At 41.7% G+C, this 17,937-nt stretch overlaps 1 protein-coding gene across 1 annotated transcript in view; it reads right to left on the bottom strand.

Moving 5' to 3' along the window:
- Positions 1–17,937, bottom strand: part of LOC140479135 (single-pass membrane and coiled-coil domain-containing protein 1-like) — a 60,574-nt gene that overhangs the window by 12,664 nt on the left and 29,973 nt on the right. Inside the window, exon 3 of the mRNA XM_072573087.1 lies at positions 15,599–15,748. Coding sequence (XP_072429188.1) covers positions 15,599–15,748 — 150 coding nt within the window. The remainder of the gene's footprint in view (positions 1–15,598; positions 15,749–17,937) is intronic.

The following is a 17,937-nucleotide window of genomic DNA, read 5'->3' on the forward strand; positions in this document are numbered from 1 at the left end:
GCCTCATCTTCCGCCTAGGAACCCTCCAACCACACGGGATGAATGTAGATTTCTCCAGCTTCCTCATTTCCCCTCCCCCCACCTTATCTCAGTCCCAACCCCAAGATTCAGCACCGCCCTTTTAATCTGCAATCTTCTTCCTGACCTCTCCACCCCCACCCCCTCTCTGGCCTATCACCCTCACCCTCACCTCCTTCCACCTATCATATTCCCAGCACCCTTCTCCCAAATTCCTTCCCCCCTACCTTTTATCTCAGTCCGCTTGGCACACCAGCCTCATTCCTGAAGAAGGGCTTAAGCCCGAAACGTCGATTCTCCTGCTCCTCGGATGCTGCCTGGCCTGCTGTGTTTTTCCAGCACCACACTTTTCAACACTGGGATGGCTAGATGCCTACTTTGGGATGGGTAGTTGCCCTCTTTGGGCAGGGGGTGAGTTCCCCAATTCAGCGCTTTATATGTTGGTTTGTTTTTGGGTTTTTTGTTGTTTTAATCTTTGATAGTTTTGTAGGCTTGTTAAATGTAGTGGTTTTAGCTTATGTAGTTTTTATTTTCGATGGATCATGTGACACAAGCTCAGCAATTTGTGGTTTGAGTTTCTCCACACTGGGATTTAAATGTTACTGCAGAAGGTTATGGCTAATGACTTCATTAAATGGTGTACCTGGAATATTAAGGGAAGTCACTCACCAATTAAGAGGAAGAAGGTATTTTTGAGTCTTAGAAAGGAGAAGGTGGATATTGCTTTGTTATAGGAGACACACTTGGACGATAGGGTGCATTCAAAACTACAGCAGAATGGCTTTGATTGGGTTTACTTTTTATCATTTAATACCAGAAGTAGGGGGGTGGCTATATTGGTTGGGAGTAATCTCCCATTTAAGTTACTAGAGTGTGTGAAAGACACACACGGAAGGTTTGTAATTCTTAAAGCCCTGATAAATGGGGAAGAATATGGTGTTTTAAATGTTTCTTGCCCTCCAACTCATCCCCTCAAATTTTTGGTAGATGCATTTTCCAAACTGATCAGCCTCAAGTCCCAGCATGTCATTATAAGAGGAGATTTTAAGTATCTCATGGATCCTACAGTAAAGTTGCCCAAAAGCCCTTCGATACCCTTTGTACAAACTAAACAATTAGTGGATCTGTGTGTGGAGTTAGGGTTGGTGCACGTCTGGAGGCGTCTCCACCCTACAGGCAGAGATTTTACATTTTTTTCCAATCCGCATAGATGTCACACCAGGACTGATTTTTTTCTGATCCCTGTGGCAACCCTGGACTTGGTGGCATCTTGTACAATTGATAATATTACCCTCTGTGATCACGCTCCAGTGTACCTGTTAGTTAAGATTAAAGACATTACAGTCGGCCCAAGGCACTGGCGAAAGGATCCCTTTATCCTCAAGGATAATAAGTTTGTGGAGTATTTCTCTAGGGAATTTCGGGCGTTCCTAGACATTAACTCAGACTCGAAATGTGTTGCTGAGAAAGCACAGCAGGTCAGGCAGCATCCAAGGAGCAGGAGAATCCAAGTTTCGGGCATGAGCCCTTCTTCAGGAATGAGGAAAGTGTGCCAAGCAGGCTAAGATAAAAGGTAGGGAGGAAGGACTTGGGGGAGGGTCGTTGGAAAAGCGATAGGTGGAAGGAGGTTAAGGTGAGGGTGATAGGCCGGAGTGGGGGTAGGCGCAGAGAGGTCAGGAAGAAGATTGCAGGTTAGGAAGGTGGTGCTGAGTTTGAGGGTTGGGACTGAGAAAAGGTGGGGGGAGGGGAAATGAGGAAACTGGAGAAATCTGAGTTCATCCCTTGTGGTTGGAGGGTTCCTAGGCGGAAGATGAGGCACTCTTCCTCCAGCCGTCGTGTTGGTATGGTCTGGCAATGGAGGAGGCCAAGGACCTGCATGTCCTTGGTGGAGTGGGAGTGGGAGTTGAAGTGTTGAGCCACGGGGTGGTTGGGTTGGTTGGTCCGGGTGTCCCAGAGGTGTTCTCTGAAACGTTCCGCAAGTAGGCGGCCTGTCTCCCCAATATAGAGGAGGCCACATCAGGTGCAGCAGATGCAATAGATGATGTGTGTGGAGGTGCAGGTGAATTTGTGGTGGATATGGAAGGATCCCTTGGGGCCTTGGAGGGAAGTAAGGGGGGAGGTGTGGGCGCAAGTTTTGCATTTCTTGCGGTTGCAGGGGAAGGTGCCGGGAGTGGAGGTTGGGTTGGTGGGGGGTGTGGACCTGACGAGGGAGTCACGGAAGGAGTGGTCTTTTCAGAACACTGATAGGGGAGGGGAGGGAAATATATCTCTGGTGATGGAGTCAGTTTGGAGGTGGCGGAAATGACAACGGATGATACGATGTATCTGGAGGTTGGTGGGGTGGTAGGTGAGGACCAGTGGGGTTCTGTCCTGGTGGTGATTAGAGGGGCGGGGCTCAAGGGCGGAGGAGCGGGAAGTGGAGGAGATGCGGTGGAGAGCATCGTCGATCACATCTGGGAGGAAATTGCGGTCTTTGAAGAAGGAGGCCAAAATGGAATCTTTTTTTAAGGATCTGGAGCTCCCAAGCGTGACCCCCGAACAAGAGTCCTTTTTCAATGTCCCCTTATCAGAGCAAGAGGTGCAGGAAGCTGTGAAGCAGCTTCAGAGTGGAAAGGCGCCCGATTCTGACGGAATTCCCAGCGAATTATATAGGGAATTTATAAACATGCTGTCAGGCCCGATGCTTTATATGTTTAATGACCATACAGCCATGATTGTCTTCTGCCATCTCTGAGAGAGGCCAATATTTCACTTATTCTTAAAAAAGGGAAGGTCCTGGAGGACTGTGCTTCATACAGGCCCATTTCACTCTTTAATGTGGGCCTTAAAATCCTCTCTAAGACTCTCACATTAAGGCTAGAGACTGTGTTACCTTCTATTATTAAAGAGGATCAGACGGGCTTCTTAAGGGTCACAGATCCTCCAATAATGTTAGGAGGCTGCTTAATGTAATTCAAACATGCCAACAACAGTCAATACAGGGATTGGTGATTTCTCTAGATGTAGAGAAGGCATTTGACCGAATTGAGTGGCCATACCATTTCTATACTCTGGAGCAGTTTGGTTTGGATGAAGTCTTCATAAAATGGGTAAAGGTTCTCTACGGTGGCCCTCTCGCAGCTGTCATTACCAATTTTAATATTTTTCGGGGCAGCCGGCAGGGCTGTCCCCTTTCACCAATGCATTTTACGTTGGTGATTGAACCATTGGCAGAGGCCATTCTGGGGGATCCCAATATATCAGCTCCAGAAGTTAGGCCAAAATTACATAAGATTTCGTTGTTTGTAGACGATGTCCTAATTTTTTTGTCAAATCCAGCAGTTTCAGTACCTCACCTGATCCTGGCGCTTTTTCAGAGTACAAGATTAATCTTGCAAAATCAGAGGCTAAGCCTATGGGTGGTCTTACAAAGGTGCTAAGTCTTGAGGGCAAATATTGATTCCCATTTAAGTAGTCACAGTGGGGGGTTTATGTATTTGGGCATATTCATTACTTCAGTTCTGGATTGGTTGTTCAAAGCCAATTTTGTTCAATTATTTGACAAAATCAAACAAGATCTTCAAAGATGGGAGGTGCTTCTGGTCTCGTGGATGGGTCAGATAGCGCGTATTAAGATGAATATTCTCCCCCGTTTGCTATACCCTATACGGATGCTGCCCCTGATTTTCAATAAGCAAACATTCAGGCGACTAAACAGCTGGTTCAGCTCCTTTATTTGGCATTGGAAGCGACCCCTCATTAAATTAGCTAAACTGCAACTGCCTCACAGATTGGGGAGAGTGGATCTTCCAGACATTAAGAGCTACCAACTAAGCTCGCTTTTATCCAATATGATTAATTGGCCTATGAGGAACCTCTTTCAATGTAGTTAGATATCAGAGCCACCCAGGCAAGGTGCCCCCATACTAGCTTGCTGCTTCTGGACAAAATGAGGACAGTTAGGGAATATTGACAGAACCCAATAGTTATCAATACTGTTAAAGCATGGAGGGCAATTCGGCAGAGGGAAGGCAATATTGGCAAGACATCTTCTTCTACACCTATAGTGGGTATGCCGAGTTATCAACTGGGGATGATAGATTCAAGATTCAAATATTCGGCAGCTAGGGGTGTGTCTTGCAGGGGCGATTTATTTGAGGGAGACACAATGATGTCCTTCGATCAGTTAGCATGGAAATAAAAGCTATCTAACAGGGACCTCTTTCATTTTTTTTCAAGTTAGAGATTTTATTCAAAAAAAGACCACACTTTTGATTTTAATTCTGACAGAGAGGAGGGTGCTCACTACACTTTCCATTAGCACCTCATATCACAAATTGGGGGGGTGCCCCCTCAGAAGTTTGATCAACTCTACAAGGTGTGGGAGAGAGAGCTAGGTGTTGAAGTCTCCTCAGAGGCATGGGAAGATATTTGGGAAAACGCAAGCAAGATATCAATTTGCAATAGGACCCATGCTTTACAGTTGAAGATTCTCCACAGGGTCTACTTGGCTCCGGATGTTTGTCAAAATTTCAACTGGGGTATCTTTGGATTGCACCTAAATTGGAAAGGGACTAATATCCTGGCAGGGAGATTTGCTAGAGCTGATCGGGAGGATTTAAACTAGTAAGATGGGGGGGTGGGACCGAGGGAGATAGTGAGGAAAGAGGTCAATCTGAGACTGGTACAGTTGAGAACAAAGGCGAGTCAAACAGTCAGGGCAGGCAGGGACAAAGCAGATAACAAGGTAGGACTGCATTTATTTCAATGCAAGAGGCCTAACAGGGAAGGCAGATAAACTCAGGGCATGGTTACGAACACGGGACTGGGATATCATAACAATTACAGAAACGTGGCTCAGGGATGGACAGGACTGGCAGCTTAATGTTCCAGGATACAAATGCTATAAGAAGAATAGAAAGGGAGGCAAAAGAGGAGGGGGAGTGGCATTTTTGATAAGGGATAGCATTACAGCTGTACTTTGGGAGGATATTCCCGGAAATACATTCAGGGAAGTTATTTGGGTGGAACTAAGAAATAAGAAAGGGATGATCATCTTATTGGGATTGTATTATAGAACCCCTAATAGTCAGAGGGAAATTGAGAAACAAATTTGTAAGGAGATCTCAGTTATCTGTAAGAATAATAGGGTGGTTATGGTCGGGGATTTTAACTTTCCAAACATAGACTGGGACTGCCATAGTGTTAAGGGTTTAGATGGAGAGGAATTTGTTAAGTGTGTACAAGAAAGTTTTCTGATTCAGTATGTGGATGTACCTACTAGAGAAGGTACAAAACTTGATCTACTCTTGGGAAATAAGGCAGAGAAGGTGACTGAGGTGTCAGTGGGGGAACACTTTGGGGCCAGCAACCATAATCTTATTAGTTTTAAAATAGTGATGGAAAAGGATAGACCAGATCTAAAAGTTGAATTCTAAAATGGAGGAAGGCCAATTTTGACAGTATTAGGCAAGAACTTTCGAAAGCTGATTGTTCGCAGGTAAAGGGATGGCTGGAAAATGGGAAACCATCAGAAATGAGATAATGAGAGTCCAGAGACAGTATATTCCTGTTAGGGTGAAAGGAAAGACTGGTAGATATAGGGAATGCTGGATGACTAAAGAAATTGAGGGCTTGGTTAAGAAAAAGAAGGAAGCATATGTCAGGTATAGATAGGATAGACGGAGTGAATCCTTAGAAGAGTATAAAAGCAGTAGGAGTATACTTAAGAGAGAAATCAGGAGGGCAAAAAGGGAACATGAGATAGCTTTGGCAAATAGAGTTAATGAGAATCTAGACGGTTTTTACAAATACATTAAGGACATAAGGGTAACTAGGGAGAGAATAGGGCACTCAAAGATCAGCAAGGCGGCCTTTGTGTGGAGCCGGAGGAGATGGGGCAGATACTAAACGAGTATTTTGCATCAGTGTTTACTGTGGAGAAGGACATGGAAGATATAGAATGTAAGGAAATAAATGGTGACATCTTAAAAATGTCCATATCACAGAGGAGGAAGCGCTGGATGTCTTGAAACACATCAAAGTGGACAAATCCCCAGGACCTGATCAGGTGTACCCTAAAACTCTGTGGGAAGTTAGGGAAGTGATTGCTGGGCGTGTACTGAGGTATTTTTATCATTGATAGTCACAGGTGAGGTGTCGGAAGACTGGAGGTTGGCTAATGTGCTACTGTTTAAGAAAGGTGGTAAGGACAAGCCAGGGAACTATAGATCAGTGAGCCTGATGTCGGTGGTGGGAAAGTTGTTGGAGGAAATCCTGAGGGACAGGATTTACATGTATTTGGAAAGGCAAGGACTGATTAGGGATAGTAAACATGGCTTTGTGTGTGGGAAATCATGTCTCACAAAACTTGATTGAGGTTTTTGAAGAAATAACAAAGAGGATTGATGAGTGGTAGATGTAATCTATTTGGAGTTCAATAAGGTGTTCGACAAGGTTCCTCATGGGAGACTGGTGAGCAAGGTTAGATCTCGTGGAAAACAGGGAGATCTCGCCATTTGGATACATAACTGGCTCAAAGATAAAAGAGGTGGTGGAGGGTTGTTTTTCAGACTGGAGGCCTGTGACCAGTAGAGTGCCACAAGGATCGGTGCTGGGTCCACTACTTTTCGTCATTTATATAAATGATTTGGATGTGAGCAAAAGAGGTATAGTTAGTAAGTTTGCTGATGACACCAAAATTGGAGTGTAGTGGACAGCGAAGAAGATTACCTCAGATTTCAATGGAATCTTGACCAGATGGGCCAATGGGCTGAGAAGTGGCATATGGAGTTTAATTTAGATAAATGTGGGATGCTGCATTTTAGGAAAGCAAATCTTAGCAGGACTTATATACTTAATGATAAGGTCCTAGGGAGTGTTGCTGAACAAAGAGACATCTGTCTGTACCTTGGACTACAGAATCCCCGAACACAATTGATCTCTTGGAAGCCGACGTACCCCTCGTTACATTAGAGCCAGCCTCAATACCAGAAATTTGGCTGTTCTTGCTTTGTTCCCCTGGGAATCCAACCTGTTTGAAAGGGGTATTTCCACAAAAGACTCCTGCAGTAGGTGCCTACCTCTCTTACCTTTCCTGGAGTTAACGCATCTATTGGACTGTATCTGAGACTTGCCCCCCTTCCTATAACTGCCATCCATCACATACTGTTGCTGTTGCAAATTCCTCATTACTTCTAACTGTGTCTCCAACCGATCCATTCAATCTGATAAGATTCGCATCCAACAGCATTTATGGCAGATATAATCCGTAGTAACCCTTAAACTCTCTTCAAACTCCCACGTCTGACAAGAAGCACGTATCGCTGTACTAAAGGCCATTTTTGCTCCTTCATAATCTACAGATCCAGAAAATAACACGGTTTTATTCCTCTACAAAACACTGTCTCGGGTGAAATTAATAGTTATGGCTTATATTTTAAGTTTAATCAAGAGACATATCTCCAAAAACATATAATCATGAAAGAACCCACTCTACTCACTACTGCTGTTGGACACACTTAAAACAACAATTAACTTATCTGATTCTGTGCTGTGAACTTCGCCCCAAACAGGTTCCTCCAAGATTAGTTGTGAATTTCACTGTTTGTTCATTTTCCCTGACACACTCCAATGTCCAGTGGTACATGAACTCAAAACAGCAAAAGAAGTAACTGTGTAGGTTATCTCTCTCTCTCTCTCTCTCTCCTGCACTGTCCTCACAATGTGCTTCCTTTGTCTGTTCTCCCTTTTAAAACTGCTGTTGTTTTGACTTTTTTTTTCCAAATTTACAAAATAATTCAACACCATATGAAACAGTAATTGCTGCTCCTGGAATTTGAGGAAATCACCTCCAGCATCTAAAATACCTTAAAAAAGGGGCAGCTGTTACAGCCAGAAATTTTTCCCATCCTCCATCTTGGATTACCTAGAATTGAAAGGGTTCAGAAAAGATTTACAGGGATGTTGCCAGAGTTGGAGGATCTGAGCTATAGGGAGAGGCTGAACAGGCAGGGGCTATTTTCCCTTGAACATCAGAGGCTGACGGGTAACCTTTTAGAGGTTTACAAAATTATGAGGGGCATGGATAGGGTATATAGGCAAAGTCTTTGCCCTGGGGTCGGGGAGTCCAGAACTAGAGGGCATAGGTTTAGGATGAGAGGGGAAAGATATAAAAGAGACCTAAAGGGCAACTCTTTCACACAGAGGGTGGTATGGGTATGGAATGAGCTGCCAGAGGAAGTGGTAGAGGCTGATACAATTGCAGGTGGGACTAGATTCGGTTGGGATATCTGGTCGACGTGGACGGGTTGGACCAAAGGGTCTGTTTCCATGCTGTACATCTCTATGACTCTAAGAGACTTTGGAGTGCAGGGTCATAGCTCCTTGAAAGTAGAGCCGCAGGTAGATAGGATAGTGAAGAAGGTGTTTGGTATGCTTTTCTTTATTGGTCAGAGTATTGAGTATAGGAGTTGGGAGATCATGTTGCAGTTGTACAGGGCATTGGTTAGGCCACTGTTGGAATATTGCATGCACTTCTGGTCTCCTGCCTATCGGAAAGATGTTGTGAATCCTGAAAGAGATCAGAAAAGATTTTCAATGATGTTGCCAAGGTTGGAGGATTTGAGCTATAGGGAGAACCTTATAGAGGTTTATAAAATCATGAGAGGCATGGATAGGATAAATAGACAAAGTCTTTTCCCTGGGCTGTGGGAGTACAGAACTAGAGGGCATAGGTTTATGATGAGAGGGGAAAGATATAAAAGAGACCTAAGGGACAACATTTTCACTCAGAGGGTGGTATGTGTATGGAATGAGCTGCCACAGGAAATGGTGGAGGATGGTACAATTGCAACATTTAAAAGGCATCTGGATGGGTATATGAACGGGAGGGGTTTGGAGGGATATGGGCTGGGTGCTGGCAGGTGGGACTAGGTTGGGTTGGGATATCTGGTTGGTATGGACAGGTTGGAAAGAAAGGTCTGCTTCTATGCTGTACATCTCTATAACTCAAGTGCAAGGTCTGTACGGGCACTCTTACCCATTGTCTGTGGTCTTGTGGTAGACTTCAAACCTATTGGAGTGCTATGGTGGATGCAATGGAGAGGATTTTGGGTGTAAGGGTGGAGAAGGACCCAATCTCTCTTCTGGGCCTGCCCAGTGTGCTCCCTGCAGATGCGCATAAGAAAAATCTTTACAATATCCTCATGTTTTGCACAAGGAAGAATATCTTGCTAGGTTGGGTATCCAAAAATCCCCCGGGCTTTTTGGGTTGGCGGAAGATTGTTATGGAGCATATTCCCTTGGATTTTTTCACAAGTGTGGTACACCAGAATTATTAAAGATGTGGCAGTCCTTTTTGGAATACCTGGACACAGATTTATCTGCCACACTAATAAAGGCTTTTACATAGCCATAATGGTTGTGTTTTGCGAGTCCAATATCCAGGGAGGAGGAACTGTGAAAGTATGAGTGTCTTGTTTGGCTGAGTTGAGTTACTACTATTTATTAGTTTGATGTTGGTTATTATTTATTTAGTTAAATAGTTGGTTAGGTTTTTTCTCTATTATATATTTTTCTATATATATTTATACATGCGTACATGAGGGTGGATTGGGTTATTTTAACTTGTGTTTTTTTTGTGCTGACTTGAATTGTATTGTTTTGTATTTGTTGTAATATTTAAAAATCTACTTCTTCCAATAAAAATATATTTTTTAAAAAAGAGAAGGTAGTGATAAATATAAATACGTCAAAACTCTGATGAGAAAGACGTTGAAGCTTTCTTTATTTCATTCGAAAATTGGCTAGGCAGATGGAATGGTCTGAGGATTTATGGCTAATGCTGGTTCAGACTAAACTGGTCGGCAGAGCTAGTGAGATATTTGCTGCACCATCAGATCAGGTGTCAAGAGATTATGAAGAGGTTAAACAGGCTATTTTAAGTGCTTATGAATTGGTACCAGAAGCATATAGACAGCACTTCAGAAACACAAAGAAGGAGCCAGGTCAGACTTACATTGAGCTCAAAAGAATTAAACATAGTTATTTTGATCGATGGGTGAGTGTTTTGAAAATAGACAGGGCATTTATGGCTCTAAGAGAGATTATTCTGCTGGAGGAGTTTAAAAACTCACTTCCAGAGATGATAAGAATTCATGTGGAGGAACAGAAAGTTCAGGAAGTGAGAAGTGCAGCAGAATTAGCAGATGAGTACGTGTTGGTGCGTAAGACAAGCTTCCGGCCAGAATTTCGTCCAGTGAGGGATAGAACTTGGGAGAAGCGAGATCCTACACTACTAAACCAAGAGTAGAGAGCACCGGTAAGATTTTACCGCAGGTTCAAGAAGCCCAAGAGGGTGGACAGGAGGTGAAAGGCCTCAGGTGTTTTCACTGTAGTGGAGTGGGACACAGAATTATAGTACTGGTGGTTTCAGAAGGGCACTGAGAAAAGGTATTTTCACTGCTAGAAGGTGGGGCAGGTAAAGTCACAGTGCTAGTTGTTAAAGAAAGGTGCTGTGGGAAAAGATGAGGTAAAAGAAGCTAAGTCAGTGGCATTGGTGAAGGTAGTAGAGGAGACCCCAAGAAGAGCCGAGGAGCTGCAGGAGAGTGCACAGCCTAGGCAGGGGCAGGGTATGGAGTTAGTACCTGATCTCTACAAAGAATTTGTCTCTGTGGGTAAAGTTTACTCAGAAAGAACAGGGGAGAAGGACAAGGAGTTATCATTTTGAGAGATACAGAATCTAACCAGTCGCTGATAGTAAGGGATGAGCGAGTATGCACTCATTCTGATGTGTTACCCAAGAGTGTGGTAATTTGTGGGATAGATGGATAGAAATTTAGCGTTCCCCGATGTAAGATCAGGTTGGAGTGCCAACTCAAGACTGGCAAAGTTACAGTGGGAGTGATTGACAGAGTATCAGTTCCAGGAATTCAGTTTGTTTTTGGGAATTATTTGACAGGATACAAAATAGGAGTGACACCCCATGTTGTGGAGAAGCCCAAGGAAAACCAAGAAAGTGAGGAGTCTAGATTAGATTAGATTCCCTACAGTGTGGAAACAGGCCCTCCATTCCACGCAGGCCCTCCGAAGAGCAACCCATCCAGACCATTTCCCCTCTGACTAATGCACTTAACACTATGGGCAATTTAGCATGGCCAATTCAGCAGTACTGCAGGTCCCTTACACACAAGTGTGTGTCTGTTCAGAAACAAACCCTGAGATAGAGAGAGAGCAAGGCAGGCGGAGTGTGGAAAAAGGAAACTTCAGAAAACTCCGAGCTCCAGAGGAGAGGCATTGAGTCAATTAACCAGCAAATCAATTATCCGAACGAAATAGTGCCCGCCCACCTCGCTCGGATAATCAAAAGTTCCTCTGTACTCCTGAAAGACTAAGAGACTTGCAACAGCAAGACAAGAAAATAAAAGATATATATGTGGATGTGTACTTTGAAAAAGAGGCAAAGGATATTCTGGTGGGTTATTATCTGAAGGATAACATCCCATGACAGGTCAGTGCAGAGGAGAAATGGGCCGAAGTGCACCAGATTGTGTTGCCGGTAGCAAACAGACAGGAAGTGTTATGGGTAGCACATGAACGATCTGTAGGAGGTCACCTAGAGATATAAAAGGCTCAGGCTAAGGTACAAAAACATTTTTATTGGCCTGGAATGCACAAGGATATAGTTAACTTTTGCCATACGTGTCATACATACCAAATGGTACGTAAGCCATAGGCGGTAATAAAACCAGCACCTTTGTTGCCAATTTGAAGAACCTGTCACATGGGTTATAATTGATTGTGTAGGTCCTCTTCCAAGAACTAAAAGTGGGAACCAATACTTGTTAACCATCACGCATGTCAAGATTGGAGTGGTGCTGGAAAAACACAGCAGGTCAGGCAGAATCCGAGGAGCAGGAAAGTCAATGTTTCGGGCAGGAACACCTGCTGTGTTTTTCCAATCTCACTCTAATCTGGACTCTGATCTCCAGCATCTACAGTCCTCACTTTTGCCTAACCATAATGGATGTGTCCACCAGATTTTCGGAGGCAGTTCCATTACAGAGTATTAAGCCAAAAAAGGGTAGTAAATGAGTTAGTAGCTTTCTTCACATGGTATGGGCTACCCAGAGAGATTTAGTCAGACCAATGGTCAAATTTTACTGCTAGGCTGTTTAAGGAGGTTTAAGCGTAGGTATACAGCACTTTAAATCCTGTTTGTATCATCCTGAAGCCAGCGGGTCTTTGGAAAGGTGGCATCAGACCTTGAAGATCACGTTGAGAGCATACTGTCAGGATTACCTGAATGATTGGGATAAAGGTATCCCATTCATATTGTTTGCCATTAGAGATGCCCCAAACGAATCTACTCAGTTCACTCCCTTCGAGTTAATATTCAGTCATGAAATGAGAGGCCCTCTGAAATTAATTAAAGAAAAATTGACAGGACCAAAATCAGAGATCTCACATTTAGCTTATGTATCGGAGGTGAGGGAGAGACTAAATCGAGCAGGTGAGTGAGCTAAACAGCACCTAAAGAGGCACAATGTAGAATGAAGCAGGTGACAGATAAAAGCTCTGACACTCGGACGTTTTCCTGAGAGGATAACATATTAATACTGTTACCAGTGATAGAAAATCCCTTCAAAGCCAGGTTTAGTGGTCCCTACTAAATTGAGAAAAAGTTGAGTCAGATGAACTATTTCATAATGATGCCAAATAGAAAAAAACTGAATCAAGTATGTCATGTGAACATGCTGAAGCCATACTACACTAGAGAGAAAGAACTGGAGAAACAGGTGTTAGTTACTGCCCTGCAGAGTGAGGAATCAAATTCAGATGATATGGATTTTGAGGTGCCTCAAAATAGATTAAAAAATGAAGAAGTCTTTTGAGGACTGGGATAGTTTAGTAAGCTATTTGTCTCAGGAGCAAAGAACGGAGTTGAAAGATTTGTTATTACAGTACAAGAACATATGTAAGAATCAGAAGGGGAGGACTAATGCTATTGTACATTAAGTATACATAGGGAATACTGCTCCAATAAAACAACACCCCCATTGGTTTAATCCTTTCAAAGCCAGACAGGTCCAGATGGAGGTAGAGGCCATGCTTGACGAGGGTGTCATTGAACTAAGCCAGAGCGATTAGAGTTCGCCGATTGTCTTAGTGCCCAAACCAGATGGGACTCAACGATTCTGCGTGGATTATTGGAAGGTCAACGCCATTACAAAATCAGACTGATATCCAGTTCCTAGATTGGAGGACTGTATCGTGAAAGTCAGACAAGCCAGTTACATCACCAAGTTGGACTTAATGCATGGTTACTGGGAGGTACCTTTATCAGAGACGGCGAAAGAAATTTCTGCGTTTGTAACCCCAAATGGACTATATCAGTTTAAAGTGATGCCCTTTGGAATGAAGAACGCACTTGCCACATTCCAAATACTCATGAACAGAGCTGTGGTTGGGTTAACAAACTGTGAAACCTATTTAGAAGATGTAGTGATGTTTAGTAAGTCCTTGAAAAATCACATGGTATTTGAACGACTATGAGAAGCAAAACTGGTGATAAATTTAAACAAAACAGACTTCATGAAAGCAGAGGTGACGTTCTTGGGACATAACATCGGTCATGGAAGGTTGACCCCATGGAACACAAAGACGAAAGCCATCGAGGAATTTCCATGACCAACCTTGAAGAAAGAGATACTTCGATTCTTATGACTCAGCAGATTCTATCGGAAGTTTGTTGCAAATTTCAGCAGTGTAGTGGTACCGTTAACCAATTTGCTGAAGAAGAACAATGCCAGGAGGCATTCGATCATTTGAAATCAATATTAACCACCAAACCAGTCTTCGCTACACCAAACTTTTCAAAAACACTAGCCATCAATGCTAGTGACATTGGAGTTGGAGCTGTACTCCTACAGGAAGATGAGAATGGGATTGAACTGCCACCAGAGGAAGTACTCCACAATCGAAAAGGAACTATTGAGTTTGGTCCTGGCCTTACAACACTTTAATGCGTATGTCATGAACAATGTATCAGAGACAGTTGTGTACACTGACCACAATCCACATAGATTCTTAGAATGTTTTAAAGATTAGAATATGATACTATTTTGTTGGAGTCTTATGTTACAGACTTTTAATTTTAAAATCATACATGTTGCAGGTTGGAAGAATGTAATCGCAGATGCATTATCGCGGATTTAACTGATAGAGTTTACAACTGATTTGTCTTTATTTAATGTTTTATATATACAAATATGTGGGAAGAAGTTAAGGTGAACTTACATTAAAGTTATCTGTATGTTAGGATAATGTGTTTAAAAAATAGAGAAAACAAATGAAGCCATCTTTTCATTATGATGGTTAATTTTTTCTTGGGGGCAGGTGTTATGAAGACGTGGGTGAACTATACCTTTTAAGAGAGTAAAAGCTAGCAGTGACAGCACCAAGTGTTCTCAGTAAGACATAATGTAACATGTACTCCAGTTACTGGAGTAGCTAGTTGCCTGGAAATGACAAAAAAAAATTTGAATTTGGCCAATCAGTTTAAATTTTACGAAAAATACCAAATTCCAATCAAGTTTGAATTTAGTATATTGACAATCTTAAAGGCCAATGACACAATCCGATGTTCTGGAGTATAAGACCGGGGAAAATTGAACATTTGGGAGGAGAACTGCCAAGCCCCCACATGTAAAGAGACTGCCGAAAAAATAGCTCTCTTAATAGGTATCTTTTTCAATCAGTAATCTGTGAAGTAGAATCCCTAAGAAGAAAAAAACAAATAGAAGAACCAAAAGCTGTCTGGTATTGAAATAAGAAGTCTTGTTTTGTAAATCTTAATTGGGAGTTTTATCAGACTGGTATTAGAAAAGGAAAAGTAACAGGTAGGTTAGAGGAAGGAATTGTAAATAGATGTTAGTTAATTATTCTCTGTTATATTTTAAGAAATAAAGTTGTTAATTTTTACTTTAAATAGTTCTTGGCCACTCGAATTTTTACAAATTACTGCGCAGGATAAATCTTTTCTGTGTTGCTGGTTTAAATTAAGCAGGAGGATTTGCACAGTGTCGTAATAAGAGAGAGAACATAGTATAAACAAGAAAGAAAATGCCCTCACTTTACTATTATAGATTTACAAAAGAAGAAATAAGATATGGAAGTTTTATAAGTCTTAAAATCAAACACTTAACTGATCAGGCTCAAGAACCAAGGGCCTACTCTTCTCCTGTAGTTTCAGGCAGTGATTTTTTTTCTAAATCACTGTTACTTCTACAGCTGCATGTGAAGATATTACACTTTCCATGTCAAATATGAAACTTCACTGTTTCTTTGCTATTGCAATGAAACCAGATATCCAGAGACCTTATGCAATTTCTCAACCTTTCAGCTATAAAACTACACTTGTTAGCTACTTCATAAAAAGCCAATCTCCAAGCTTATGCAAGTCCTAGTTGATGAGTACAATTCCCATCCACAACCTCCCCACCGTCCCAAGCTGAATTTCAAGTTCAGTCCAAATGTATTTGACCTTCCAGTCCTCCCCCTGTTTACTGTCCTTGCACAGTTTCCTGTATCTGCATATCACCTGTCTTCCACGAGTGATGACCAGAGCTCATCTTCTCCAGCTTCCTTTGCAATGTGTTCACAGTTTGGTTCAAATGACTGAATGAGCTGTTTTGCATTCTGATCGAGTTTCTGGTATTCAGCTTTCAATTCCTCTATCCTCTTCTCCAATCTGAAAAGTTGAATCAAAAATATCTGCAGACTTCAGACTGCACAAAATTCTCTGTCATATATTCTGAACAAAACTCTATGGCTATAAATTGATGCTAATCCATCCAGAATGGCAAAGGGTCAGCAGAAACCAGATTATAAAGACTAGCCCATTTCTTGATTATTGCAGAATTGGTGGGAACATACCTTTTGGGTTTCACCAGTAGTAAGGCAAATGAAAAAGTTCAAGAATAGTTGAAGGTGTACTGTGCAGAGAGAGGTTATTTAGTTTGTCAAGTCCATACTGGTTTGCTGTTGAGAAATCCATCAATACCATTCCCCGACCTATCCTGTAAACTTCCTCGATCATTTACGTCTAGTGCCTATTCAATTTCCTTTTGAAATCATTCATTAGATCCACTTTACTGCAGGCAGCAAAGACACCAGGTTGTTTTAACTTACAGGGCAAAAATGTTCATTCTCACACATCCCAAGCATCTCTGCCTAAAGTCTTAAACATGTGTCTCTTAGCCCTTATACATTGACCTAATAGAAAAAAATTATTTTTCTAATTTATTGAAAATCATCATAATCTTATACACCTCAACCGAATATTCTCTCAATGTTTTTGTTCCAAGTAGAACAACCCCATCTTCCCAAACCTAATGTTTTAGCTAAAATACCTCCATGCCTACAAAGGTTCTAGTAAACCTCTGCATCCTCTCAAAGACCACCTCACCCTTCCTCAAGTATGCTGAGCAGAACTGGATGCAAAACCCAAATATGGTCTAAACAGCACTTTATAAAGGTCAAATGTAATTTTCCTGTGTTGACTTCAAAATATATATTTATGAAGCCCTAAATCCTATTTAGTTTGCTAACTACTCACTCAATAAATCCTGCCATTTACAAGGATCTATGCACATGGACCTTGAGATGTTTCTGCTCCTGTAGTCTTTAGATTGTGCCATTAAGTCTGTATTGCCTCTTCTGAGCCCTTCTGTGAAGATGCCTCCTTTCACGCTTCTGTACAAACTTCTCTGGTCTACTCGGCTCTCTATTACCTGTCGCAATCAATTTGTATTACCTTACAATAGTAAGCAAGTAGATCCAGCTGATTACTGTAGCAATCCAGCAAATTACTGTAAATGTTATTACAGTAGATCTGTTGGTTACCTATTGCTGGCAGGAATCTTAACTATGTTATAATTCATATTGTTGATATCATCACCTGTTGTAAGAGTCTTGAATCTTCTCTCTGCACAACTTGATCTCAGAATAAACAGCCTCAAATTGATCATGGGAGCTTTTTGAAAGTTCTGGCATGCTCTGATTGGTCAAGAGAAGTGGCCTTTAGCAGGAAATGTATCCATCTTATTTGGTGATTACATCATTTCATGATTATGACATCTTAGCAACTTGGCACAATTTGCCAGCTAGGTTTAACTGTGATTGGAAATGTAAATAGTAATTGGTCTCACTTTAGTCTAGAAATAATAGCATCCTCATTAAGATAGGGGAGTAGCTGTTAAAAGATTCCACACCAATTGATTGAAACCACGACACATGGATTTTCTTTGTTGAGAGGGTTTATTACTTTGCTCAGTCCTGCAACTCTCACCTAACATGCGGTATCCCAGGTGGCCCTTTCATACATGCTCAAAGACAAATAATACTCAGGACCTGGTTATCTCAACCTTAACAATGACATAAACAAACATGAATAATGTGATTGATGGACATGGAAGATTAACCCCTTCTTTAAATTCACACTTTTGATAAGTGTTCCAAAATTAGTCAAAACGAATTAGTGATTTTTCTACCTGTTTGACATTAAAATGCAATGAACAATTAACAGACCCCTTATTCCCCTATCTTAAACAACTTTGTGTATAAATAATTATAAACCTGTTAGAGAAACATTCGTTTTCTGTATTCTCAGTACACAATATTCTATGTTCTGGTCATAAGTATACACTTCCCTCTCCAAGGACATCTAATAACTTCTTAGTGAAAGCATTCCTTTTTGTAAAACTGTCTCACAATGGTGACAAGTGAACTCATTTTTAGAAATCTCTTTTCTTTCCAACACTTCCTTCACACCAGCAGGGTCAATTCTCATCCTTGTCTATACAATATTATTTGTTGAATGGAAAACACAATGGTTATCCACTTAATATTTAATGGGCAAATTTTGTCAAATTGATCCTT

Source organism: Chiloscyllium punctatum, chromosome 6 (genome assembly GCF_047496795.1).
Source record: "Chiloscyllium punctatum isolate Juve2018m chromosome 6, sChiPun1.3, whole genome shotgun sequence".
Classification (NCBI taxonomy): domain Eukaryota; kingdom Metazoa; phylum Chordata; class Chondrichthyes; order Orectolobiformes; family Hemiscylliidae; genus Chiloscyllium; species Chiloscyllium punctatum.